General features: G+C 43.6%; 1 protein-coding gene across 5 annotated transcripts in view; it reads right to left on the bottom strand.

Moving 5' to 3' along the window:
• The window catches only part of PRKAG2 (protein kinase AMP-activated non-catalytic subunit gamma 2), a 169,601-nt gene that overhangs the window by 115,518 nt on the left and 26,758 nt on the right, over nt 1-27,325 (bottom strand). Inside the window, exon 1 of one of the 5 annotated variants that reach the window (XM_072328030.1) lies at nt 10,661-10,679. The exons of 1 other annotated variant lie outside the window; for it this stretch is intronic. Coding sequence is in view for 1 of the 4 variants with exons in the window: in XM_072328027.1 (XP_072184128.1) it covers nt 4,380-4,634 (255 nt within the window). In the remaining 3 variants the exon portion in view is untranslated. 3 more of the 5 variants (XM_072328027.1, XM_072328031.1, XM_072328029.1) reach the window with 3 other exon arrangements.

The following is a 27,325-nucleotide window of genomic DNA, read 5'->3' as shown; positions in this document are numbered from 1 at the left end:
CATAGGGTGGACTATTTGTTTTCCTTTTCCCAAGAGAATGGATGACTTTATTCTCCATCCCCTGAGCTCCTCGTACAATTTGCTGAAGCTGGCAACATAAAAAGCCCTCAAGGACAGAAGGAAGATCAAATTCTCGGAGACAATACAGACAAGATTGTCACAGTCACAGTGTGATGCTCTGCCTCAAAATCAGCTTGTGTGTCCTTCAGACCCACCATGCACTTTGATCTGAGAGCTGCAGACAAAGAACTGGTACCTCTTTTATTTTTTCTGGTTAATGGTGCCATTCAATAGCAATAAATGACATTAAATTGTTCATCCTGTGAGAATCCAAACTTCGTTACAACCTGCACATCCAGTTCCAGACCCACACAACATCCTGAGCTGGAGGGAACCTGAGCTGAAGGCAACCATAAGGATCACTGAATCCAACCCCCGGCTCCACACAGCAGCACCCAAACCCAACCCTGTGTCTCACAGTGGTGTCCCAACACCCCATGAGCTCCAGCACTGGGGTTGTGCCCACTGCCCTGTGCAGCCCATTCCATGCTCACTGCCCTCCACTGTGAAGCCTCACAACAGGAGCTCCATGGTACTACAGGCACATCTACACGGCAATCACAAGTGTGGTATCAGCCAGCTCGTTTTCACCCCGCTCTAACACAAGGGTAGCCATGACAACACCCAGTGATCGTAGGCTGTAAAATCCCTGTGGGAGGCTGAGTAAATACTCCAGCAATTTAACTCACTTGGAGCTCCTCGCTCCTGCTGTTGTATGGCTGTCAGGACTCAGCCAGGCTAATTTAAGATGAGCTTCAATCACGTCTCTTCCCTCAGTCTAGACACACTGTAGGCATCCATATACAACGTGTAGCACGATGAGGTCCCAATCTCTGTTGCTATTTCTAAGTGTTACTCAAATGTGTATTTTCTTTACACAGCTTTAGGTGTTGGATAGGAAACACGGTTAGCTCTTTGATGGAGGGCACCCATGACAGAGAAAAGGAAGAAGCCACCGTGTCCAACTGAATCAAATAGGATTTGAATGCTAAGAAAACAGGCCTGCTATAGGACCATGGAGAGAAGGCAGTTTGCTGGAGAGCAGGTGTGGGCTGAGCACATCGTGCTTCCAGGCCTCCTCACACCCAGCCCTGCTGTTGGCAAAGGCCATCTCTGGGGATGAGCTTCAAAACACTGCAGCTCTGCTCACAGGGAGGCGTTATAAGACACAAGCGACCTCCTCTGGAAGAAAGATGGATGCAATATTTTCCCATCTGGGAAACCTCGTGAACAACGAGAGTGATGGAACAACGCAACAACGGGATTATTCATCCTCACCTGATATTCCTGTTACTGGAAACAAGATTTGTACAGTGGGTCCACTTTGGAAACAATCCTCATGTGGAAAGGGAAGGACAGAAATAACACACTATAAGGGTTTGTTTTTCTAATTACTCTACATGCAACGCTAACATTTTAATTTGGATATCTCCCCAAATAAACTGTGTGCTTCTTTCAAGGTCTATGACTTCCCAATGCAGGAAAGACCCCTTACAAGTGAGCGATATTCATTTCCAACTCTTTTAATAAGTCTTCTAATTTCAACCATCTAAATCCCCATGCGCTCATTAAGCATGATAGTTACAATGGACCTGTCAAATACGCTGTGAAGAAAGGACCAAGAAACACTCTTATATTCAGGTAAATCAATCCAAAACTTAAGTATGATATTTACACACCTGTATTTCCACAAAGTTGTTTCTGTTGCTGTTTTCTAAACCCAGCAGACACCGGTCAGCCCAAACAGGCAAATTTGTATTTGGTTTGGCTGGCAGTTGGTACATGACCATGTTTCAGAAAGCATTTGGTTCTGCTGAGGGAGCACAGGACACATTTCCATGTTAGGAGGGCTCCCCAGCCATGGTGACAGATGGACAGAGTGCCAGCTTGGCACGGCTGTTGCTCCAAGACATGTGGCAGACAGTCCCGATGCAGTTTTCACAACAAAATAAACCTCCCTTTGGGATTAGTGACCCAGACTCTGCCAGGGGCATTGGGAGAGCCTCTGCCTGCAGCTCAGCCCATCACGGCCACTCACTGTGCCACGGGGCTTCACCAAAATCCTCCCATAGAAGAAATGAGCAGAGAAGCAGGAAGCAAAACCAAGCAAAGAGAAGTGCACCATTTGTTTCTCAAGGTGAATTAAAACCACAAGCAGGAAACCTTGACTCAGAATAACATTTGTTATTTTTGCTTGGCTTTCTATTTTTATAGAGAGACAATGCTAACAAAAATTAAGTTAATGTGAGCAATGCAGTCCTTAAGGTATACTGGTTATTTTTCTCATTAAAAATGATAATTTCTATCTGTACATATTAAGTAGTTGCACTGCTATCAGTAAGCATTTAAATGCATGCTTCAGTAACACCTTTTCTGAGCTTCATTAGGATGGAAATTATACTGCCCACAGTCATTATAAGCAGTTAAATAGCTATTAGAAAAGTGTCTCTTACATCAGAGCGAGAGGATACGTTTACCAAAACATACCAGTTCTACAAGCAAAAGGATTAGTTCCTACAGTGGGAAACAGGAGCAGACTGTCACTGCTGACTGTGGCCTCCAGGGACTGGAAGTGGCAGAGCTCACCTTACAGGGTATCTCTTCTTGTTTTACTCACATATAGTGCATGCTCTCATATAGGAGAATATAGATGGTCAACATGTATAAAGCCATTTATTGTGTGTGCATATACATAACAAGCTCTCTAACTGCTGGTTCTGTTAAATGCAGACGATTTATTATTTCTTGCCTTTTACATCAGCTCACTGCTGGACTGACTCGGCTGATGGAACATGTCCAAATGGCACAGGGGTCTGCTCTTCCCAATGGACAGCCCTGCTCTTCATACGGCCTGCAGCAAACGGTGTTTGTGGGTGATTTCCACCAGCTCTGTGATTTATCTTGAAAGGTTTCGAACAATATTGCTTTGTATTCTCCTAATTTCTTCCTGATGGCCGTAAGACATCCTGGTAGAGATTCATGGTTGCTTGGTTGGTTTGGTTTTGGTTTTTTTTTCTGTGGTTTTAGCCTGTATTTCAAATTGTGCCATTTTTCAGGATGAATCCCCTTTCAGTCCACCCTCAGTAACCCCGTACAGAAACCAGGAGCAGCACAGTCCCTGTGGGCTGGCTTTCCCACCGCCTCCCTTTCAATCCCATCGGCACTTGAAAGGCAGTGGGCTGGCCCTGTGTCAGCAGGATCCATTTCATCCTCCTGCCAATCACTCTCTCTTCCCACTGATGCTCCAGGCCCCAACTCCCAACTTCAGCTTTCTCTCATTTCCCGGGGCTGCTCAGAGCCAGAGCAGCCTCTGCTGCCCCACCTCTCCTGGAGTCCTGACTCCTTTCCATACAGCGATCAAGCTAAAATCTCTCCCCAGAACAGACACCCTGATCCATCCCACTCTGTGTGGCTGAAACAGCTCCAGCACAGGGACCAACAAGCACAGCAGAGAGGAGCTGGCAAAATCCCCTGTATCTTATGGCAGCATAAAATCCAGTTACCCTTCACCGAAGCCCTCCCATCACCTCACTAACAGGGCACTGTTAGACCCAAAGCTTTGCATCTGATGCCAAGAAAGAGCCATCATCATTATCGGACATTCATTCATTCACAAGCCCATGAATTGCAGCGAGTACAGCATTAAGTCTGGCAGCAGGAAGGGAAAAATGCAAAAGGAACATATGAAGGCTGCAATACTCATCTTTACCCTGATATAGCATCAGATATGACATGATAAGACAAGCAAACAGCGAATAGAAGCTCCAATCAACAAGCCTACCAAAAAGCTGCAATTTGGGGTTTGCAATGCCTTGCCACAGCAAGGGGTTGCACAGCAGTTAAGGCTGCTCTGAGATGATCAGGATGAGAAAACAGGCACTGCAGGATGCTGAGAGCAGATGGTTTGAGTCTGGAATTAAATAAAACACCCCAAAAAGATAATCTCTCCAAAACATTAAGGAAAAGTTATGCAAGGAAAAAAAAAAACCCGACTGCATTCTTTAACTAGATAAAAGAACATTTTGTTCAGCCTTGAGATATCTATTGTAACTGAATGCTGTCAAAACAGGACAGCAGCCCTGTGCCAGCCATGCATATAAAAGAGACAAAACAAGACGAAAAAACAAAACACCCGAGCACCACGCATCTCTTACACAGCCTGAAGAACGCCTCTCAGCTGAGTCCTGCAGCCCACTCAGGCTCCTCCACTTAAATGAATGCAAAACCTATTTCCTTTTTGGAGTCCGTCAGAATAAATAAATGAAAAGAAAATCAAACCTGAAGAAACCCACAGACAGGCGAGCCACATTCTGACTTACAGCTCTGAAAAATCCCGCTGGCTGGCTGGAAACGTCCATTGAAGAACTGCATACAAGGCTTTTCCCTAAAGGCAAGCACATCGAAACATCTCCGGCTCTGCTACTGAAGCCGATGCTGCAACAGATGGGGAGCGGGGCTGGGTGTGTTCCTCCTTCCCATCGCAGCGCTGCGCGGGGACAGCGGGAGCGGAGGTAACTGAAGAGAAGGCAGGCGACGTTTGGATGCGGGCTCCGTGCCAGAGACGCTCCGGCCATCGCAGGATTCCATTACCCGGCTGCGGGGACCAGCCACGTTCTCTCTCCAGCAGCGCACCGCCTGCGCAGGAGGGTCATTAAGTGCCGCACCGGCTGCGATAGCTGAATGCTGCGGGTCCAGCGGGGAAGTTTGTCGAGTTCAAATAACCGCAGACGTTTTTTAGCGTGATCGGGAGAGAAGGGAGCCTGTTTTTGGGAGCTGGAGCTCCACGTAACTGAGGCTGCATCTGCATCGGTGCACCGGGGAAGGCAGTGCAGGGCAGGGATGGGTGCTGCGCTGCGGCAGCAGAGCCGTGGGCCCACCGCTCTGTGTTGCTACCAAAGGTTCCCCCATGCTTCACTTCTCCCTTCCTCAGCGCGAACAGAGGAAGATTTAATTTGTTTTGTAATTTGCTGTAAGGACCTGACCGGGAAAACAAGCTGTCCGACTGCAGGGTATGACATTGCCTTTAGAAATCAAGAGAACAGCTCAGCTTTTGAAATCATATCACGTGAATTATGTATGTATGCTAGCACAGCAATGCAAACCCTCCGACTGTGAGCTGAGCGATGGGGGATTTGAGTGTTGTTTTTCAGCAACAGGTCTTTAAAAAATCTTACTTTATAATCGCGTTCAGCTCTGATCAAAAGGGGGCTGATAAACAGGAGGAAGATGGATGTTTTGAATGGGTAGTTAGTGATAGGGCAAGGGAAAACAGCTTTAAAGCAAAAGAGGGAACATCCAGGTTAGATGCTAGGAAGAAATTCTTTGCTCAGTGAGGCACTGGCACTGCTGCCCAGAGAGCTGTGGGTGCCCCATCCCTGCAGGTGCTCAGGGCCAGGCTGGATGGGGCCCTGGGCAGCCTAACGTGGTGGAGGGCATCCAGCCCATGGCAGAAGGTTAAAACTGGATGGGCTTTAAAGTCCCCTTGAACCAAACCATTCTACTATTCTATGATCAATCCACAAAACAATCTCATAAAGTGTCCTTTACTGGCAAAGCACCTCCAGGCCATGGGGCCATGTCCTTGTCCAAGACACTGTTGAAGTCTGCCACAGATCGAATCATCCCTGGTAGAACAACACTAACATTAGGGCAAAAAGTAGAAAGATCCTATTGCAGCTGCCAATATTTTAACAAAAACCATCAAAACATTCATGCAATGCACTGACACCTCTCTGGAGAAACAGGTGGCCAAATCCTGAGCCGTGAGGCTTTGCCAATCCTTTCTTGGCCATTTCAGAATAACATTTGCCAGGACGGACTGAAACAGTTTTTAACATAGAGGGCTTGTTTTAATTAATGGCTACTAGTTCCTAAGTCATTATAGAGTGAGTAGCACGGCTCACACACCACCCTCAGACTATTTGGAACAGCACATCACGGGAACCTGCCCCCCTTTGCACTCAGGTGCAACCAGAGCTGTCCTCTATTCTGTCCAAATCAAACAACAAACATCACCACAGCCAGGAAGGAATTTCTGTTCAGCAGCAGAAGAGGCACGCTGGATAAAAGACGAACGTGGTGCTTGCTCACAAATGGCAGCTATTGCTTGGAGCACTTGGAGACAAGCTCAGCATCTGCCTCTTTCAATACAGAAATGAACAAATATTTAGCATTTAGGAGGGTTTTTTTTTCCCCCAGCTTAATGAATATTTTATGCATGCAGAACATACAAATAGTTTGGGAAAATAAACAAGCTTCCTTTTATAAGTCTGTTTCAGTGTTACCAGAGAAATTAGTCCACCAGCTGGCGTGAGCAAAACACATTTGTGCCCATCCCACCACAGCTGTAGGAGAAAGGACCCATCCGTGGTTGTTTCAGAGAAGGCAAAAGGGAAGGTTGGTGCAGTCTTGCAGTAAAAGAGGCTCTCCTACCAACAGAGCCACAAGGCAAAGATCAGCTCAAATGCTTCTGTGTATAGGCAGCTTAAAAGGATTATTCTGATTAAAGATCAGATCAAATAAAATGGGTATCAAAAGCCAGGAAACTGTCTTATATCCCTAAATCATTCCTTTCAAATCATTCGCAGCACTCAGTTTGATACAGCCAATTTAAAGGAACACCGAGATCTATTAAAGGGTTTTTTTATGAATTCATCTTCAAAACCAATTCTGGTCTCAAAGTCTGAAATGACACAATTTCCACCTTGAAAATATCCGCTTTCCTCCCCCACCTTTGGATAAGGAATAGAAGCAAGAGAAACACATTGCACAACCACATCTGAGATAAGCAGAACAGTTAATGGTTTAGATACAATTTCATAAATATTTGCTGAAATAGTTGTTGGATTCCACCCAGCTTCTGACATCCACACAAAAACATTCAGTAATTTGCCATTTTCTTTCACCCTTCTGGGAGGAAAAATAGGCAAGAACTTTAATCATTAATATTTTTTACAGTTATTAAATGACTGCTTGCATTTACGTGGCACGTATCCTACCTAAGAGCCCCAAGATATTCCTAAACCCACAGGCCTGAGGTGTCAGTTGTGACTGCCAGTGCAAGTGCTCTGATATGAGATGGAGAGGCTGTGTTTGCTCAGAAGTGAAATGCAGCAGGCTGGGTGACAAAGAGTAGGGCTGAGTTTGTGCACAACATCTCACATGAGGTTGTACAACGTGAGAAGGCCACTCAACCAAGGCCATCAACGCATGTTTGCAAATATCCTTTGCTGACAAATTCTGGGAGTCTGTAAGGATAGGGATCCAAAATTCCCTATGCTAATCCATGAGCTTTTTTCCTTATGCACTAAGGACAATCCTATAGGCCTCCAGAAAATGTTTTATATAACCAACTTCCCATGCAAATAGATTTTTCAGTGTGATTTTTTTTCTTTCATTTAAACCCACTTGTGCCTTCTAGGGTGAGTCAATCTCTTACTTGAGGTCCATAGATCAAAACAGGAGGAAAGCAGATGCATGACTACCTCGTTCTCACTAGCCTAGAGCTACAAAGCTGGCTGCCTAACTGGAACAGTCGCTGTTGTACCAGCTGTATCTTGTTTTTCCATTCAAAGAGTTTAACAAAAAAATTCAGAGCCAGGCTCTCAATCAGCTTCAGATTCTGTTGCACACAATTCCTGCACAATTCGCTCATGCTGTTCCAAAACACCGATCCTATTTCTTCTTTTTGGGCCAAGAACAAGCCCAAAATATCATGAATTTCCAACTGGCGGTACAGCAACCTTCCATCATGTCCCAGAGGAGACTGAAAGGCTTTGCCATTGGTTGGTGTTATTTATATGCTATAATTTCCACGAAGATCCAGTGGTTTTGTAAGTAGTACATAAATGAGTTCATAGGGCCTGATTCCACTAAAATTTCCTTGTCCTGACTTACTAAGCAAGAAGTCTTGTAAAATCTATGGAGAAACTCCTTGGAAAATGGAAGCATACGGTTGAGCTAGAGGCCCCCAAGGTAGGGCAGAGCAATTTGTTCATTGTGGGTCCTTTTTCATATGCCTATTTACATGGAATGCAGTCATCATATTTATGGTTGCCTTACTCCTGCAAAATGCTGCAGGGAGCAGCAACCAAAAGCAGCATGCAGCACAGATGTGCACCACAGCCTGAGGCCAAGGAGGCAGCACAGCTGGGGGAAGCTCCTTGAAGAACATGAAAAACCACAGCTGCAGTTGGAAGGCAAGGGGAGCCCAAGTGGAAGATGAACTGGAGGCTGAGAACTGCCCATATGCACCATAAATGACACCAGTTCTTATTAAGATGTGGTCTCTTAGCAAAGGACAGCTGTTATCTGCAAGGGCTGGAGAAGGGAGTACAAGGAAAAGAGCCCAACAACAGAGACCCCAAGAGTAAAAGGTAGCAATGAACTGTGGAGTTCATCACCAAAAATAATAAACATTGGAAAATAAAGGTGGTGGGGATGAAATGAAATGGAAAAGAGAGAGGAGGAGAGAAACACCCCATGGAAAACAACATCCACAGCTCATCTTTTATTCATTTCAAACAGTCACAGTTTTTTTCTTTGCGATTTTTCAGCATGATCTACCAAGCAATGAAACGAACAGTTGGAATTTGTGACTCACTGTTGACAAGCCAGAAGCAGAGCATCCATGGGAGATCCACCAAAACCCGGTGAGTGAGCACCCACCTCTCCAGAGTCAGCACCCCACAAACCTCTGCAGCCAAGGCACTGTGCCAGGGATGCCCCAAACCAAAAACAGAACAGATGCACACAGCTGATACTTGCTTGGGTTAGTATGCCTAATTCTTCACTACCTGTTTTTCTTCTCTGTATTTACATGTATACCCAAACCATAGCCACATTGAAATGATTGAGTGCTCATATAGAGACAGCTTCGGAGGCTGACAAATAGCAGCCTTGTGCCCTATGTTGTACTGACCTTTCCCCCTGCCTTTCACACCTCATCTCTACATCTAGAGACAGGCACAGCCTGCGTCCTACGTGTCTGTGGCTGGAGGCACTGCTGGAGACATATCAGAGAAGGGCTGTGGTGGGGTCAGTGAAGGTTTCTGAGTGACAGAGGAGAATTATGAGGGTTGGGCTGGGATGTGGTGCCCAATAATTCATGAAGGACTGACATTCTGGACTTTAATCTTCTATCACAGGGGGTGAAGTTCTTCAGAGATATCCTGATCTCCAGGAAAAAATAAATCAGAGAGCAAAATTAGTGCAGGAGAATCAGCGGTCCCTCATTCACCTTTGCCTGAGAGAGATAGATGCATACTGCATAGAAAAGAACAGAAATAGTCCCACAGGAGAACAGATGAAGGATGATACCATGGCATCTAGAAATGGGAGAAAACCACATGGGAGTAGGAACTGGTGGGCCAACAAAAAGCTCAAACTATGGGCTTCAACCCTGTGCTTCTGCAGACACACCAAGGCTTTTAACTGGAATGTATGAAAACCTGTACCCTGCAATATCACTTCCTGGCTTCAGCAGTCCTAAAGTGGGACCTCTAAGGATGAGTGCTTCCGTGAGGACATAGCATGGATACATCCAGTGGAGATGCCTCAGCTCTGCTGCTGCCTCTGCTCCAGGTGCTTTGGGTCCCTCTCCCCACAGGGATGGAGGAATCAGTGCCTAAGAAGCCAAGGAATGGTTTGGGACAAAGCTGATGGTCATCAGCTCCACCAAAAACCTGCCCCACCAGAAGCGTCTGTGGTATTTTAAGCTTTTGGTTTAGAGTCTGAGGCTGAGAACATAGAAAGTTATAGCACACCTGCAGCTCTCTGAGGAGTGCCAAAAGAAAACATCCCACTACAGTAACATCATGGCACCACCATCCAGGAATTAAGATGTTCTTGTAGCCTGTTTTCTTTTTCTTTGAGCTTTATGACTATTTGTTACTCATCTTAGGGCTCAGTCATGCCCGGCACTGAGCTACTCCACCTAAGTTGTCCCCATGACTCCAGGGCACAGGTAAATTACTCATGTACTCCCATGTTTGCACAGCCTGCCCAGGGACAGAATGTTCTTCATATTGGGGATTCTGGGTTTTCTAAGGCACTACATGCACATACCAACTTTGCTGCATGCTAGTCTAAAGTATGCAATAAATAGTAACCATTAACTTTGAATTGAAGCAAGAGCCCACCTAGAAAAGGATAAAGCTTACATACCATAATGAGCAGTTAAAATGTCATCAAAGGCTTAGAAGGTGAAGTACAAAGATCTCCACTGGTATCAACTGGCTGCTGAAAAAAAGAAATGGAGGTAGCCCTGCCCTGAAGCTCAGTCAGAAAAGAAATGCTTTTAAATAAATGTATTGCGATGCAGACAGCTGGCAACGAGTCAAAAACTCACCACAAAGAACGTGGTACACATATTTGTCATCTTAATGAAAGCAAAGTAAACCAGTTTATTTGCTCGTTTTCATGTGCAGAGGCACAGTTTAGTGGGAGGCTGAATGCCATGGGTACGAGCAACACGAACATTTGCAGACTGGTAGGAACGCTTAAGGAATATTATCAACCCTAATAGTTCATATCAGAAAGAGCAGTCAGACATTTTGCACTGTAAAGAGAGGGATTTTTGGCCAACAGGAGGATTATTTACCTGCCTAAGAGCAAGGCTGCTTCTTCGCCAGTGCAACACCTGTGAGTTGTCCAGCTCTAAGAGCAGCAATGCGGTGGCGCAGCTGCCCAGGGAGGTGGTGCAGTCACTGTCCCTGGAGGTGTTCCAGAACGGTGGAGATGTGGCACTGAAGACACAGTCAAGGGGCATGGAGGGATGGGTTGACAGTTGGACTTGATGATCTCAGTGGTCTTTTCCAACCTGCCATGACTCCATGAGCTCTTGGAGAAGGATGTTCCACAGGTGCTGGTGGGGGGCCAGGTAATGCCAAGAGTAATGCCTCCCACACAGCCACATTCCCTGCCTGAGAGCAGCAAGAGGCCTGGAGGCAAAGCCCTGCTCATTCACTGAGGCATCCACTGGCACAGCGGAAGCCTGTGGTAATGAGCTCTGAAATAGATTTGTGATAAGAATCCAGTATTTATTTAAGTTTGCAAAGAGCAGTTCTGGATGCAGGAAGGATCTGGCGAGAGAGCAGTTATTTTAAGAAGAAATGTTTAATTTCCACTGCAGGGAATTATTTGGAAAAAAAATAATAAAAAATCAAAATAATAATTAAAAAACCTAACAAATAAAGCACTCAGAGTTCAAGCTTTACTTCCTATTTTTACCACGTCAATAATAATTTAAAGCAATCTACCCCCAGCAGAAAGAAAAGCGCGTTCTCCCAGTCTCTGGCCACAGGCAACTGCTTTTTAACTACATCCTAGAAGTAATTTGCCTAAAGAAAAGTGAATGTAATTTGGTTTTAAAGAACTCAACAAATAGCCAACCAACAAAATAATAGTGATTTTAAAAGCCCCACAAATACAACTACAAAGGATCATTGCAGAAGAAAAGCTCATGAGCGTTTCTTTAGCATTCTTTTTTATGCTTTGTTAAAATAGTGAGAGGGCACTGCACACAAAACAGTCATTAAGGCCATCAAAAGGGATTTTCACTTGAGAGATTCATGAAATAACAGAGAAGGTACAGCCTTAGGGAGGGAGAAACCTAAACGTGCAGCAAATAAAAGGGCATAACTGAATTCACCTTACTTAAACCCAGAACCTGAGTAATAAGAGTAATAATTTGTGTGAATATATACATGTTCCTAATAACACATACAAAGGTAAAGCTATGGATACATATACAAAAGCTAGTGCTGTGTATGAATGTTTCCAAGCCTTCCTATCTTTCCTTGTTCATACTCTCCATTATATGCGCACAGTAAGGAACGAAAGATGTATCTGTAATAACAAATGTCCTGTCAGTGTCTTCCTGGGAGGCTGAGCTGTGTGAGAAAAGGAAGCAATGCTGACACTGTAACCTCTCCCATTTGCAGGAGCAGGGTGGCAGCAGCATTTCCACTCAGTTGGTTTCACAGCCTAGCTGCGAACCGTCCCTTTGAAATTCCCTTTTAGCATTCTTGTCTCAGATTTGGGAGAACAAACAATAAATGGTAAATAAATAATGAACAACTTTACCCAATTGCCTGAAGCAGCAAATAACCTCTGGCCATTACCAAGCTGCCCAGTCCTCACCAGCTCTTCTGTCTTTCAAGCTTTCAGTTTTCTACACAACAGCTACTGCTCATTATCTGCAGATGAAATCCAATCAGCTGACCTGACCGCTTTATGGGCATCTTCCTGGCACTTGTTTTAATGTTCCCAGAACCGTATTTGTAATTATGAGGTTTGCTGATATTAAAATCCCATCGAGAATGTTTTCATTGGCTTTCTTAGTCGTGGACACCTGAGATTCGTTCCCAGCTGCACCCCACTTTGCTAAAACCAAACTACGCAGCTGAAGAAACAGCCCTGGAGAAAACCAGAAGTCAGCAGGGATGGCCCGGTTTCATCTCAGTCATCATTTCTAACCAGAAACATAATTATGCTGAAAAAATACGGCAGTGACCAGAGTGCTAAACTCTGCCTTTAGAATTTGACAGATATTTTGCTTAACCAGAATTAAGCCCAAAATGGCAGAGCTCCCACAAGACACCCTGCAGCTACCAGTGCCAGGTGAGCTTGTGAGTAGGAACGAGGCTCCAGAAGAGCAGCATCACCTGTTTGGAAGGTTGGAGAGTTAAATCTTGTTTTTTTGGGCAGCATTCTGTAATTTAAAGCATCATTTTCTGCTTCTTTGGACTACGCGCTATTCAGTCACAGTGCCTTTTTACAGAACAGCACGTATCAGTGTGCACCAGTTGGTGTGATTTGCATGCAGCGATGATAGCACAGCATTAAATAGGCAGCATTAGGAACCCTGAGGTGGCATTTGGTGGGATACCAACGCTGAGTGTGACAAACAGCACCGCTGGATCAACAAACAGCCACCACTTCAAGCCTTTCACCCTTGCCCTTTCTGTTGGATACCTCTGCAGTGCTCCTGCCAAAGACAACCCACCCCTACAGTTCATTAAAATACTCTGAGAACTGTATTTTAGAATACATTAATTGCTATATGCACTTACTGTTGGCAGCGCTCTTTTAGAGAATGCACAAGTTGGCAGCTGTTTTGGAAAAGAAGGAGTAAATACAGCACCAAAATACAGCACCAAAATACTCTTGGATTGTCCTCTCATAGCACTCAGAGTTAAAACACGGCTAATGTGCCATAATACACCAGTTATAACGTCCTGAAACAAAATAAACACTCCCAACCGCACAGGGCTTGAGGTATTTGTTTCTCCAGGACCGCTGACTCTAGTCTTGATTGCAAAGAAATGTGAAAAGCAAATTTCCCAGTCCCTCGGCCTTCCAGTCCCACACACCTGAAATACCAACGTTTAACAGACTGCAGGGTCCGTGAGGACCTCCAGCTGCAGCGCTGCCAGCAGGTTGGCACATAGCAATAAGCTGCCTTCCACTTCAGCCATGGCTTTTATGCATTTTTCCTCTGCAGAATGTATTCTTTGGTGTCAGAGCCCACTTGCCTCTCATCAGAGCCTCAGAGCAGACTTCCACTGAAGTTTCATCAGCAGACACAATTTCAAGGAAAGGGATATAGAAACTTCTTAAACTCTGCATGACGTTTCAGTGCTTTTGGGAGATCGACTATGGAGTCAGTTTTTTGTGTAGTGTGGTGACAGCCCCTCAAGCCATGATAGACAGTGACCTGTTTTGTTCTATTTTCTCTCGAGCAGAAGGAAGGGATGCAGAAAGGAACCAGGAGATTAAAACAGAGACCCCAGAACTGCCTGCAGTATGCCATTTCAAATGACAGATTTTAAAGCCAAGGATGGAAGTGACCACTGATTACATTTAAAGTTAACATGGAGCTTAACACCCACAGCCCCACACCTCTAGCCTTTACCCACCTGCCTTTGGTAACACTAGCTGTGGTCTTCCAAGACAAAGCTGGCTCACAGAAGTGGTTCAGAGCCATCAAGAGAAAACTGGATGCCTGCATCATCTGTTATTACATGGCTAACCTTCCTCTTGAATGTATTGCTCAGTTTGGTTTTGCAAAAATAAATAGGTTTATCTCGCTAAGTGCTAGAGTTTGAAGCTGTTGTATTGAAAGGAAAAAAGTAAAGCTCTTGCATGGGCTGTACAGAGGATCACTGGGAGAAGAAGAGGTGATTCACATGCTTAAGGTTAAAGCAAATGGAAAGCTTTGGTCAAAACAAATGGAGAGCTTTGGGACAGGAAGAATTTCCTCTTCTGCCTTCCCTCCTGCTCCAGTGTGAAAGTGCTTTGTTTGGTTGTTTGCTTTCCATCTTTTGATGTGTGGTCCCTTTTCTAGGGCCACCTGGGAAATTTATCTAACAGATTCTTCCTGCCAGGAAAGTATACTTCAAAATAAAAAACCTGGTAGCATACTTGATGTCTCCGGCCCCTTTCCTGCAGCATATCATGGTTGCAGCTTTTGGGTTTTGTGACAGGCCTAGACTTTGTTATTACAAGCTTGAAATATGATGCGGACCATTGTGTGCGTGTGGCTCGGTGTACAGGGAGTCAGAAATGTTCTGCTGATCCTTGTAGTGTGAAGCCTTTGAAGGCAGCTGGTACCAATGCTGGCAGGTGAACACCTCTAAGAAGGAAAGGATTGGAGACATTTCCATCCAAAAGAAAAAGCAAGTGCAGAGCCGAGGGGACGTATCTTAATGTTTCTGTCTCTCTCAACACACACATGCACAATATGCTCACTGGCAACAAGTGCCATTGCACTTTAAAGAAACTTAATTTGTTGTTGCAAGCAACCAGCAGCTCAGTTCGTTCCTCCAGATGTAACCACAAACATGCAGCTGCTTAAACTATGCATTCAAGCCAAATTTGTCCCTTCTTTTCATAGAGGAAATGAGGTAGCGGGACAATACAGAGCAGCCCACAGCGATCTTTCCCCACTACTGAAGTTCTTTGGTTTATAAAAATCACAAAGAGCAGTTCCTGTGTCAGCTGCTCAGAATGCTGCAGTGCAAGTCAGCAGCTCTCATACCTTACAAAACTAGTTTGAAGGTCATAAACTTGATATATGGCTTCAGCTTCAGACACATATTCAAAACTGGGATTGCATCTGAACCAACTATTTAGCAATTTCTATTTTAACAACCTGTTTTAAGTTGCCCTTAAGCCTTGCCAAATAGAAATGAGAAAGAGCAGAAGTTTTTCAAAGCTGCATCTGCCCCAAACAGGAACTGACTGGGGAAACTTCAGCCAAAATATTTCAGCCATTTCTCAAGAACGTTGAAGGAAAATGTCTTCTTTTTTTTTGGTAATAGCAGAAACAATTTGATGGTAGCTTCTAGTGAGAAATTTCCAGCTCCTCTTTGGTTTTTATCGAAGAGCCTCAGTTCAGCAGGGCAGACTGCACCACACAACATTTCTGTTCTTACAGAAAGGCTCCTAAATGCAGCTGCTTTATATGGGGATGCTGACACATACAATGATCTGTGCTCCACAAGAGAATGCTTCACCAATAAGCCTGGCATCCTTTGGCAGGAATTATGTTGTTCTTCTCTGTGACTGATAGAATTTCTGCAAAGAGAGGACCGAAGCTGGTAGCACTGCCCAGTGTCTGTATGGATGCAAGGAAGCTGAAGGCCTGGTAGGTTCCCTCAGCGCAACTCAGATGCTATATTCCAGGCTTACACATCAGCAGCTGTATCTTAATGCATCTGTAGAAAAGAAAGGAATGTAAGCTGGATAGACTACCTATATCCAAATGTCTCCTAGCTTTGGTCCTCACTTTGTAGCCTTACCAATATTCTTTCAACACTTCTTGGGTGGGTGTGCTTATATAAAATCTTTATACATTAATTTAGGCTGGAATAGTCAAAAACACCTAATGAAATAAATACAAATCCTCTTTGATTCGTAATAGCCATTAAAACAGCACCGCTCATACATAATAAACAGCATGTTCTTTGCTGTTGAGTACCTCTGCCAATTAAAGCAACCCCAGTGCTGACTTTCCCAACCACCAAAGACAAATACGATCAAAAACATTGTTTTTGAAAGTCAATAGCAAGGCAAGCTCTCCTACTGAGAGAAAATCCAGCCTGGTCTATTTCACTGCCTCCTGCCCTTACGAGCTTGGGGAACTCAAACTCAATGCAAACTAAGTGTAACTTATGAAGAGCAAAGAGGAACCTGGAAGTACTATTAATAGGCTATGGAGGAGAACAACTGGAAACAGAACAACAACAAAATACACATATGCATTTCACACTTTGTTGGCTATGAGTACTTCTTGTTTGAATTCTCAAACACAAGATCAAGCGCTTCATGCCCCAAGCCTGATGTGGACGTTTGGCAATCAACTATCTGTGTGCAAAAGAATAAAGAAAATGCTGCCCTTTGTACTTCTGTACTAGCTGTTTACTTTTTGGCAAGAGTCTGCAGTTCCTGAGATCTTATAATACTTTGTGCATCCACAGAGCTGCAAAGGTTTGAGAACTCTACCAGACCCTGGGCCAAAAGTTTAACTAACAACTACAAAAGAAGAGCTGAGATCTTCAAAGAGAAAGAGGAAGGAAATCAGCTGTCAACCTCAAAGAGGAAAAAAAAAAAGCAGATGATTTATTGCTCACCAGTTTACTTTGGAAAAAAAATTCCTATGAGACTAAATTATGAAAGGGAACAGAAGCTTCAGTTCTACCCTTGAAAACTGACAGCACATCCTCTTCAGCAGGGATGGGCTACCTGGTGCTTCATAGAGCCACCGGTGGGCAACCATCCTCCTCGACACTCAAGTGATCTGACACATCCACCCACACTGAAGAAGCCCTCCAAAAAAGCAGCAGGGGCAGGTGAAATGTTGGGGCAGACTGTAACCAACTGGTTTATAAAACTAGTTTGTTGTTGGTTTTCTTTTGCCATCTTCGTTATTAATGTGGAAAATACTTGAGGTGTTTAGTGTTGGTGACCTACCTAAAGCTAAAACAAATCATGCATTTCAGATAAAAGTAGCTAAACATTGTCAGTAAGAAAGAACCGTACACAACTGCAAGAGAAAGATATTCAAAGGTTTGGGTTATTCTGCATATGCTGCCCTGGGGATACAATGCACAGCCAAGGCTGACCCCAAAATTGCTCTTGGCACCTCTTGTAATCGGGGGAGCCTCCAGCACATAAATTGAGATAAAAAGACCTTTGTGCTTCTCTCACTGATGCCAGACAAACATAGGTGAAGTCTCTCTGGAAAGCACAGGAGTGAAAAAGAGGCACAGAGATGCCACAGGAATCAAAGAGTGAGGGCCAAGGAAGGCAACTGCTCAGCTAACAGAACAAAGTGGGATACCTATATACATATAGGTATGTAGCAAGAGTAAAGGAGAAGGAGACCGTGGTTGATAGTCCACATATAATTCAGTGTTTTTCACTGAAGAGATCTCAGAGCTCTGCAATTAGTGGAAAGTATATATCACTATTTATAGTATATAGTATATATTACTATGAGAGTGGTTAGGCCCTGGAACAGGCTGCCTAGGGAGGTTGTGGATGCCCCGTCCTTGGAGGTGTTCAATGCCAGGTTGGATGGGGCCCTGGGCAACCTGATCTAGTAAATGTGTATGTTTGGTGGCCCTGCTAGGCAGGGGGGTTGAAACTACATGATCCTTGAGGTCCCTTCGAACCCGGGTCATTCTGTGATTCCGTGTGATTCTGTGATCTTTTTGCCATATCACCAGCTCAGCTCATGGTAACTATAATTTCAGCTGAAGAAGTGCTGGGTTCATTTAGAGTACGCAGATTTGTGTTATCCCAAAGAACAAAGCTCCTAAGCTTTGTAAATGACTCAAAATGATCCACAGGCCTCCTAGAGCCTGATGGCTCTCAAGTACTGTTTGTTAACAAATACCAGATACTAACACTAATAATAGTCAAGAACCTGCACTATGTAGCAGCAACAGCAATCTCCGCAGGCCATGTTTCCCTGCTGGGATCCATGAGTACTTTTGACTATGAGCAGCATCTTATTACATAAAGAAATATTTAGATAATTATAGCAACCAAGAGCGACTTCAGGAAAAAAGCTTCCCTACTTTACTGAAGTACCTCAATAGAGTAATTCAGCCTTGTTGCCTGTCCCACAGAGCTACCATCCCTTTGAGCAGTTCCAAAGTAACGCCACCTTCAAGACAAAACATCTAAATTTGGGAGGCAAGGCAGCTCAGCAGGCAGCCCCCAGGTGCTGGGAGAAGAAAGAAATTCCAAAGCCAAAATGCTTCTCAGAAGTTTGAAACCGAGTAAGGAATTTTCAGCTGAAAAGCTGTGCAGTGAAGTGGCCCGACTGAACTGCCAGCTGACAGCGAAACATAAGAGTGGATGGTTCTGCAAGGGGCAAGGCATTCTCTGCTGCCTGAAGTGACAGATTGGCTCCTATTCCTCTGCTGCCAACAGGCACAAATGGCTTTTGCAACCCGCGGTGCAAATCTGCATGAAAAAAGAAGTGCGACAAAATAAAAATGTTATAAAGATGAAGGCAGAAAGTAATCACAAATGAGGATTTTCCAGGCTGCAAATGGTTTGTGGGTTGTCCTTCAGTTATTCTGGGTTTATAAGGTTGCTACTCTAAATATGTTCATTAGGTCACCGCAAATATTTGGTGAAGCTGCTCACCTGCTATTCATTTTTATGGAATCGTGTGAGATGGTTGCAGGCTAAAGCTTAATGTCAAGAAAGGCTCACCAGGTTAATAAGGAGGGCAGCTTGCAATAACAATAACATGTAAATAAAACTTCTCATTCCTAAAGAGTTTTACAAACTTGATACTGTTCATCTTCAAAATAATTCTATGAAGGTGATAAGGACAGGTTTTCCTCCTCCGTAGAAATCAGGAAAAGAAAGTGGAGCTTGTCAGGGATTTACCCACATCCACTGAGGGAGTAAGCAGGAACCAGTGGGTTTCGATCCTCAGTCATACACCAGCCTGCTCATGGCTCTCAGAAATACGGTTTCATTTTGGGTGGTCCTGGTGGAGACAGGAGTTAGACTCGATGTTCCTCGTGGGTCCCTTCCAACTTGGGATATTCAATGATTCTGTGTTTCCCCTTCTCACCGCAGCTATCGGATCTGTGGCCAATTCCTTCTTGCAAGGTCTGTTCCTGTGTCAGAGCTGTCAGCTAACATTTCAACAGAAAGACACGAGGATACTTTCCAATGAAACAGTTCGGCAGTGGGACAAATCAGGACCCTTTCTTCTTGCAGGCTTGGCACAGAAGGCTCATTAAAATTAACAACAGATATGAGACTCGTGTGCAAAGGAAAGTGATTAGAGCCTTAAACCACTCAGCATCAGGATTACTGCATTGTTCCACTTCACCAACTTCCTCCCTGCCCACACGGATGCTGCCTTCCAAAGACGTTTGTTCCTACTTGCTTTCTTGTTTGCAGTGATCGTTCTCAGACAAACACAAATCTTCTGTATTTGGCACTGCTGACAGAGCTGCTGCTGTGGGGAGGATGGGTGGCTTTAAAAATGGTAACACCTGGTTTATTGGGAACGTGAGGATTAGGTGTTGAGACAGAATGAAGGACTTCAAACAAAACAACATGCAAAGCTCATAATTCAGCAAAGAACTGCCCAGGGGGATGGAGGTGCACTCCATGAAGACACCTTTATTTTCTTTCTCAATGTGGTAAAATTGCCCTTTTGGCAAATGGCCCCTTCCTTCTGCTTGTCTTCACCTTTTGTTCCCAAACACAGGATCAGCCCAAGGCAGGACTTACTGTGACGCTTTGGGTCTGCAATACCCACCTCTCTGCTGCTCTCCTCTCTACCACAACCCCACCAGGACCACACTCTCCAGTTCTATTTCCACATTCCAGTCACAAACAAACAGACAAGACTGTCTTTTCACGACCCTTACTCAGTTTACCTGGAGCCACTAAAAGTTTATCAGTGGCACATGCATACTACACTAGAAGAAAAACAAACAAATCTAGTGAAGAAAACACAGTTTACAAGCAGGTGCTGCAAGATCATAGAATGGCCTGCGTTGAAAAGGACCTTCAAGATCTTCTGGTTTCAACTCCCAGATGCCAGAGAAAATACAAATTAGAAAGGTGTAGAGGTGTATAAACACAATAAAACGGTCTTAAATTGACAATAAGACAAAAGCTCAGTCATTTTAAAGAATGGAGAGAGGAGAGAATTGGTGTAAGATGCTTCTTAAACATGCCAGTAGGAAAAGGCAACAATGCTCCACTCTCAAATCCACCAGCACAAAAAGCACTTTGCACTCTTCCCAGGCAATAGCCAAAATATCACCAATATGAACACCAGGATCTACAGAGGGAATCTCTTTCTTTTTTTTCCCCAATCTATACTCAGGCAGTAAACTCCAAAATACATATATTTTATACATGTATGAATGTATGTAACAAATTGTAATTTCTTTCTCTGACTGGTACTTTACATCATTGGGATGAGGGAATTACAGAGCAGGAAGCACAGCCCTATTCTGTAATTTAAGGTTCTTTGGGGGGATCCATGAGTTACTGCTTACTACTTAGGTAACAATGAAATGAATATCTTACACGGGTATGCCAAGAATAAATCACTCACTAATCTAATTTAACCTGAAGTAGTAAACAGCCTTTGAGTAAAGAAGAAACAGCAGATATATACTGTAAAGCTTCTTACTTTATCCCACAGGATGTTCTCATAACCAAACTGGGGAAACAAGGTATAGATGAAATCACTGTGACCAAAAAAAATGCCCACAAAATAAGAGCCAGTAATTAGTGATGGCCTGCCAACTAAGGCTGGAAGGCACAGAATTACTGTTGGCCTGGCTGAAGGGAGTGTCTTTATTAATTACCTTTATACGACTCCTGCAAGACCCCTGGCCAGAGGTTTCTCAAAATACAGTGCCCCAAAACCCAACAGTCCAGAGAACAATAAGAGATTTATCAACTATGATCTGCGTGTTGACTAGGAAAGAGAAGACACGAAAGAACACGTTTGTGGTTGTCATAAGAATGTGAACAGGTCTCCATGGCCACTGATCCAAGAATAAAAATAAATCCACTTTATTTGTAGGACGGAAGGTTTAGGTTGGACACTAGGGATAACCTTCTGTCTAATGGTGACAAAGTTTAAGAAACTACTTGCCTTTGAATTCATAAAGGCTGAATCCATTCCCTCCAACTGCTTTCTCTCACAATATAATTCTGAGCCATCTGATGATCCGTAACAGGAATTAAATGTTTTCTATTTATTTTTTTAATCAGACTGGGCTCCCTTCACTACACGTTGCAAACAGGAAGAAAAAAATAGATATTTTAGTAGTCCTGATCTTAAGTGCCTCCAATAGCTGTCTTGTATGCCATGGTATTCAATGTATTCTTGCAATCATCACAGTTGTAGTCATTCTTTTCCCTTTCATTCTGCACTTATGTACTTAAATTAGTCACTCTAGACAACAGCCTCCCACGGACAAGATCAAATGCAAAATCCAAAGTACCCAATAAACTGCATAATTATCCTGTGAAATAACCCCCAGCGTAAATGAATAAATACACGGATACTGATATCTGTTCTTGTTTGTTCGCCTTCATTTATCTTCCCTGTGCATCCAGAGCTTTAACTAAGATGGGCATACAATGGAGTGGGGTTTAGCCAGCCCTCCACTCCCACAGTGAATGGTTCAGCTCCCTTGGTGTTAACATATTTGCCTCCCAGCTCCTCACCTGCACAGCTCCTTCAGCTCTTTGGTCCCAGAAGCACCTTTATATTGGCAGAGTCACCTTCCTTTCATCATAAACAAGGGATCACTTTTGTGGAAGAGCACTCCAGAAAAAGAACAGTTTAACAAACACATCAAGTCGATTTTCTGATCAGGTCTTTTTTTTTTCTTTTTTTTTCTTTTTCTTTTTTTTTTTAAACTCTGTATTTGCATTGCAGAACTCCCGAATCAGGCTAAAGCCCTACCAAAGCTGTTTGTTCACCAAGCACTTTAGCTTCGTCTCAGCATTCTTGCAAAATACCTTAGCAAGTTTCCATTTCACTTGTGGTGAGAATGCAGTGCAAAGCATTCCCACAAAGTCAACCACAGATTCAAGAGCAAAAAAAGTGTCCTAATTCTTTAATGCTCTTCCATCAACACACCCTCCTTTGCAGCCATTCCATAACCTATGAGGAGAAGACTGGATCTGGGAGAGGTGAGCTGGTTGCTATTGCACTGTCACACCACTGAGCTTGGTTGCTTTGCTGCTTCTGGACTTTCCTTGATGGGACAGAGGTGTGTATGACACAGGTGGGTGGGTAACACAGAGCAGAAACACAAATGAAAGCCCTGCTCCACCATAGTGGGCTTGCTGAGATAACATTCCTATAATAAATAGGTGCTGAGAGTGCAAAGGTGAGTTCTGTCACAGTATAGCACTTAATTACTAAGCAAATTTTGAGCTTTCAACGTAGAGAAACATAGGTCTGATTAGCGTCAAAGCAACGTATGCTATTTAAAAAGAAACGTTTTATTACAGGTGCAGAAATGAGGAAAAAGAATACAAAGCATCCCAAGCTGACACGTTTTCATTTCAACACAGGTAACTGTTGAAACAACAGGTAACAAGGGCAAAGCTGTTGAAACATCAGGTAACAAGAGCAAAGCTATTGAAACTTCAATAACTTCATTCCTGTTGTTTTTATCTGGAGAAACTCAGGCATGGTACAAAGTCTAACCAGCCATGCAGTAGTATATCCAATTTAGAGCAAAAATTGGCTGTTTATGGTTTTCCTTCAGGTGCTGAGTCTTAAAGCAAAAGAAAAGCCACATGGCTAACTACAGCACGTGCTCTTTGAAAACACGGAATGAAAGGGATGGGGATAAAACAAGAGGAGAAAGTAAAATCTTCCTGCTCAGGTGGCATTCAGGACAGAGATGAAGAGATGCTATTCTCACATATGTCGGTCTTTCCATCCCAGATCTCTGAAGCCATTCCTTGGGATGGTTACAAGAAAGGCCCAGTGTTGTGACAGGAGGACAGCAAGTCAGCAACCAAAATACCAGAACAAGCTTTCATTAGCCCCAGTACTGCTCAGTACCAGACGGAGCTTTGGCCTCTCATCACCAACAATGGAAATCAGAAAGCAGTACTGAGCAGCAAGTGCCTCTTCTCATTGCTCAGATTTAGAAATGGGGCTTTAAATTCCACTTTAACAAGCTTTGATCCTCTAATTTTTGGTCTGGACTTCCTGTTTACCATCTGTTTTCTTCAAGTAGTTCTTGGGGCATCACCAAGCCTAAGTCATTCTTTTGCTTCAGATTGTATTTGCTTCTGTAGAAAAACACAATATTTCTGAGAAATTGGAGAACAAAGCTTTCTGTCCTATGTATTTGGGGAAGAAAAACCAGATTACTTACAGCCCCAAACTTTTTGTACCGAATTCTAAATTCGAATAATGTGGGTCATATTTACAGCGTGAGGAGCTTAATTATTCTTTCAGAACACAGTCTGTTTTCCCACAGTCGCGCTATGATGCACTGCATGAGGAACCAGCCCAGTTGCACAAGGGAGGCTGAGAAAAGAGAACAGATTTTCACCACGGTATGAGACTGACAGCTGCTGCAGGCAGGTTACCAGACTTAAATGACAAATTATTGCACCTTCTATTGCAAAGTCTGCATTCCTAAGTGCTTTAGACAAACCTCTCCATAAACCTCTTAATCTGCTACTTGAAACAATTCCCAGGCTGGAACAGTCACCTCCAACTATTGTGAAGTTAACCCTCACCAAAGAAAACTCACAGCCCCAAAAAGATGAGCTCCACAGCTAGCATGGAGCATGTGCATGTTCATTTAGACCCGGCTGATTTGGAAAGGCAAAGGTTTTCCTTTCAAGAGGGGAAAAATTGAAGTCAATATTGAAAAGAAATGGTTAAATAAAAACTTACTTATGCAAATGAAGAAGTTGTAAAGAAACAGGAGCTGCCAGCCAAGCCTTTTTATTAAAACCCCCAAATAGCTCAGTATAAGGTTGAAAAAGGTACCTCATTAAACTGAGGTACAGGTTAATTAATAGTGCCAGAAATGTTTCCTTAGCTGTTTTTAATGTTACATGCTACAAAGATGTGGATATAAAGCTATTGAGGTCAACAGCAGTCTTACTCCTTGAATCCCAGTATTTATCAGAGAACAGAATAACTTCCCAGATGTGCACTGCATCAGAATTCCTGAATCCTGAATGACCACAGCATCAGGTGAACAGGATGCTGAACTGTCCCTTCCATTGCTGACGTATATTTTGACTTCCAGAAAAAAATTTCTCCAGTGTTTGTTGCTGTTGAAGCTCTTCCTCAGCTTTTACCATAAATAATACAAACCCTCCAGAGTAAAATACTTTCACTGCATGCCTACAGAGAGCTTAGCGTCTAACGGAACAGGATTTTACTTTAACACAGACAGCAACAAAGATTCATAACCCCTGAAAGGCCATTCTTCTCACAGTTTGATTTCTGCAGAGGCCAAGGAATGCTTTACCATAATGTCTTCATTCATCCCAAGCACTTGTGTTTGAATTGCTGCATCCTTTCTGCCAGTGCTCTGCAGACCCAAATGCAACAGGCACCAAAGTTTCAAATACACCAATTCCACGTAGAATGTCTGATGAAAATCTTAAAGGGAACACACAAATCCAGCTATGCATCCTTTGTGAGCACAGAAATTAAAAACAACCTGCACTTGAATGATCATCTCATGCACTGTCACTGAAGAACTGATCACCTGTGGTTGATAAGGACCTACTAAGTACTTATTCGAGGAGAAGTGTGCATTATTCAAAATCACAGAGTAATTCTGAGTGGAAAGGACTCTGGGATCTCCAGTTCCACCTCCTGCTTGAAGCAGGGTCAACACTGACCTCAGACCAGGTTGTGCAGGGCTCTGGCTGGTCTCATCTTGAAAACCCCCAAGGATTCAAAAGAAGCAGCACCTTCCAAAACAACACAGAGTTCTCCCACAAAATAAAGTTGTGCCACCTGCCTAACTCATTGTGAAACGGAAGCATTGGGACATTGCATTGAAGGGGTTACCACCTCAGCTTCTATCTGTGGTGCTAAAAATACAAGATGTGGTATTGATGCCACAGTCAAATTGTGACTCCATGTAAGATGGAGATGGAGGTTCCCAGCTTTCAGTAGAGCCAGTCCTTGGATACAGGCTCCCAAACACACACAGATATAAACTTAAACCCAGGACTTCCCACTTGAAACTCTGGTTGAGAATCATACTCATAGTAAGGAGGCAATCCTTATCTTCAATAACATATCAATTCCTTACTCAGCAGATAGGTCAGAAATGCATTTCTAAGATCCAAAACAGGACATGAGATTAGAGAATAACTGTGGTTGGAAGGGATTGGTGCAAGTTTCTATTCCATCTTCTTGCTTAAAGCGTGGTTACCTATGTGGTCAGATGGGGCTTTATAGAAAAATATAACTACACAATTGAGGTTGATGACTCAAAAAGAGTATTTCAAGAATTATAAAAAGCAAAACAACAACAAAATAAAAGCCATCAGATTTAATTCAACATCATCATCAACAGGTTGGTTGTTTTGTTTTTCTAGAAGACATTTTCAACATTCAGTTCTGGTTATGTGGGAAAGCAGACAATATTGTGTGGATAATTAATTGTTTTGGTGTTATATAACACATTGGTTAAAAATCCATGTGACTTCAAAGGGAGATTACACAAGATTATAGACCTAGGGTGAAATTCTAGCTCTGATTAAAATCACTGGCAGAAGTCCCACTGACTTGACCACTGCCAGGATTTCACCTCTAAGCCAAAGCAAATGTGTTTTACTAACATGGCCGTGCAAACCCACACATGCCGACACAGACACATCTTACAAGTGCATCTCTCTACAACAACAAAGCCTAAAAATCTTCCTGTGATCCCCCTCGGAGTTGTGCAGTTTGTCTCTCTTCCACTGTAAATTATTTATGTACAGATTAGGAAGACTGGGTCTGCAAGCAAAAACGATCTATATTTCTGACACTCACATTTTCCTTCTTACTTCCCACTTGCTTTTTCCATCACGATGCTACCACAGCAACAACGCCATGACTGAATAAACCAGCCTAAAAGCAATCATTGCAGTGCCATTAATCACTCCTTGTGCCACAGATAACATTTCCTGTTGAGACCAGCAGCTCAAAAGTGGTCACATAAAAGCATGTTCTGGCCTGACCTCAAGCACTGTACTCAGATATAGGTGCTACAGTATAAGAAGGATATAAAGATAATAGAGAGTGCCCTAAGGAGGGCTACGAAGATGGTGATGGGTCTGGAGGGGAGGATGAGGAGCAGCTAAGGGCTCTGCATTTGTTGGGTGCAAAGCAAAGGATGCTGAGGGCCCTCATGGCCATACAGCTCCTCACAGGGAGTGAAGGGGCAGCACTCTCAGACACTGGGCTTTAATTTGCGTGGTGCTGAGTGGAGCCAGGGGTTGGACTCAATGACATGTGTGTGTGTGAGTGTGTGTGTGTGTGTGTGTGACAGCCAATTAAGGGCGTTCTGTGGCTCTGTGGTCCTGCCTTATTCTGGCAAAAAGCATTTCTGAAGCCCGTCCCACTGCCTCCGTTCATTTTACTTGTGCTTCCAACACAGCTGCATTTCAGCAAGAGGTTTCTCCGGCTATAAAACGAGTGTCATGCTCATTTACAACAGAAACATTGTGACAGTTAACTATGCAATTCTTGTAAAGCCTCTGAAAACATAAATCACTGGAGCGCTGAATTATTATCCTTCATTATTATTGCTTATGCAGAACTTTGGGTTGGAGCTTACAAAGGCAACTGAAGATTAATTATAACTTGTCCTAAATGCAAAATAGGAGGAAGTGGAACACCCTCAATTTTGCTCTCATGAAAAACAAGGCAGTTGCTTACAGCAGCCAGCAGCTAACCTGGGAGCAGGGTTTGGCTGAGGCTGCCAAGCTCAGCAGTGTGGACACAGTGCCCAATGGAGCACTAAGCACCCAGCCCTCAAACAGGCGTCAGTTGGTTCCTGTCTCCTGGCAGCATGGTTTCACAGGCACAAAATGCTCTCTTCTCAAGCCATCCCGATGAGAAACTTTGCCATGTACACAACTTACAAGTGACAACTTGGAAAGCTCCTCTTCCCGAAACCACAGATTTCATCATGCTTTGTCATGCTACTGTCAGGAACTCAGCACAGAAACAGTAGTTTAAATTCCAGGGTTAAAATAA

The sequence above is a fragment of the Excalfactoria chinensis genome, chromosome 2, assembly GCF_039878825.1.
Source record: "Excalfactoria chinensis isolate bCotChi1 chromosome 2, bCotChi1.hap2, whole genome shotgun sequence".
NCBI classification, from domain to species: domain Eukaryota; kingdom Metazoa; phylum Chordata; class Aves; order Galliformes; family Phasianidae; genus Excalfactoria; species Excalfactoria chinensis.
The sequence above is the reverse complement of the archived record's forward strand: the minus strand, read 5'-3'. Positions and strand labels throughout refer to the sequence as shown.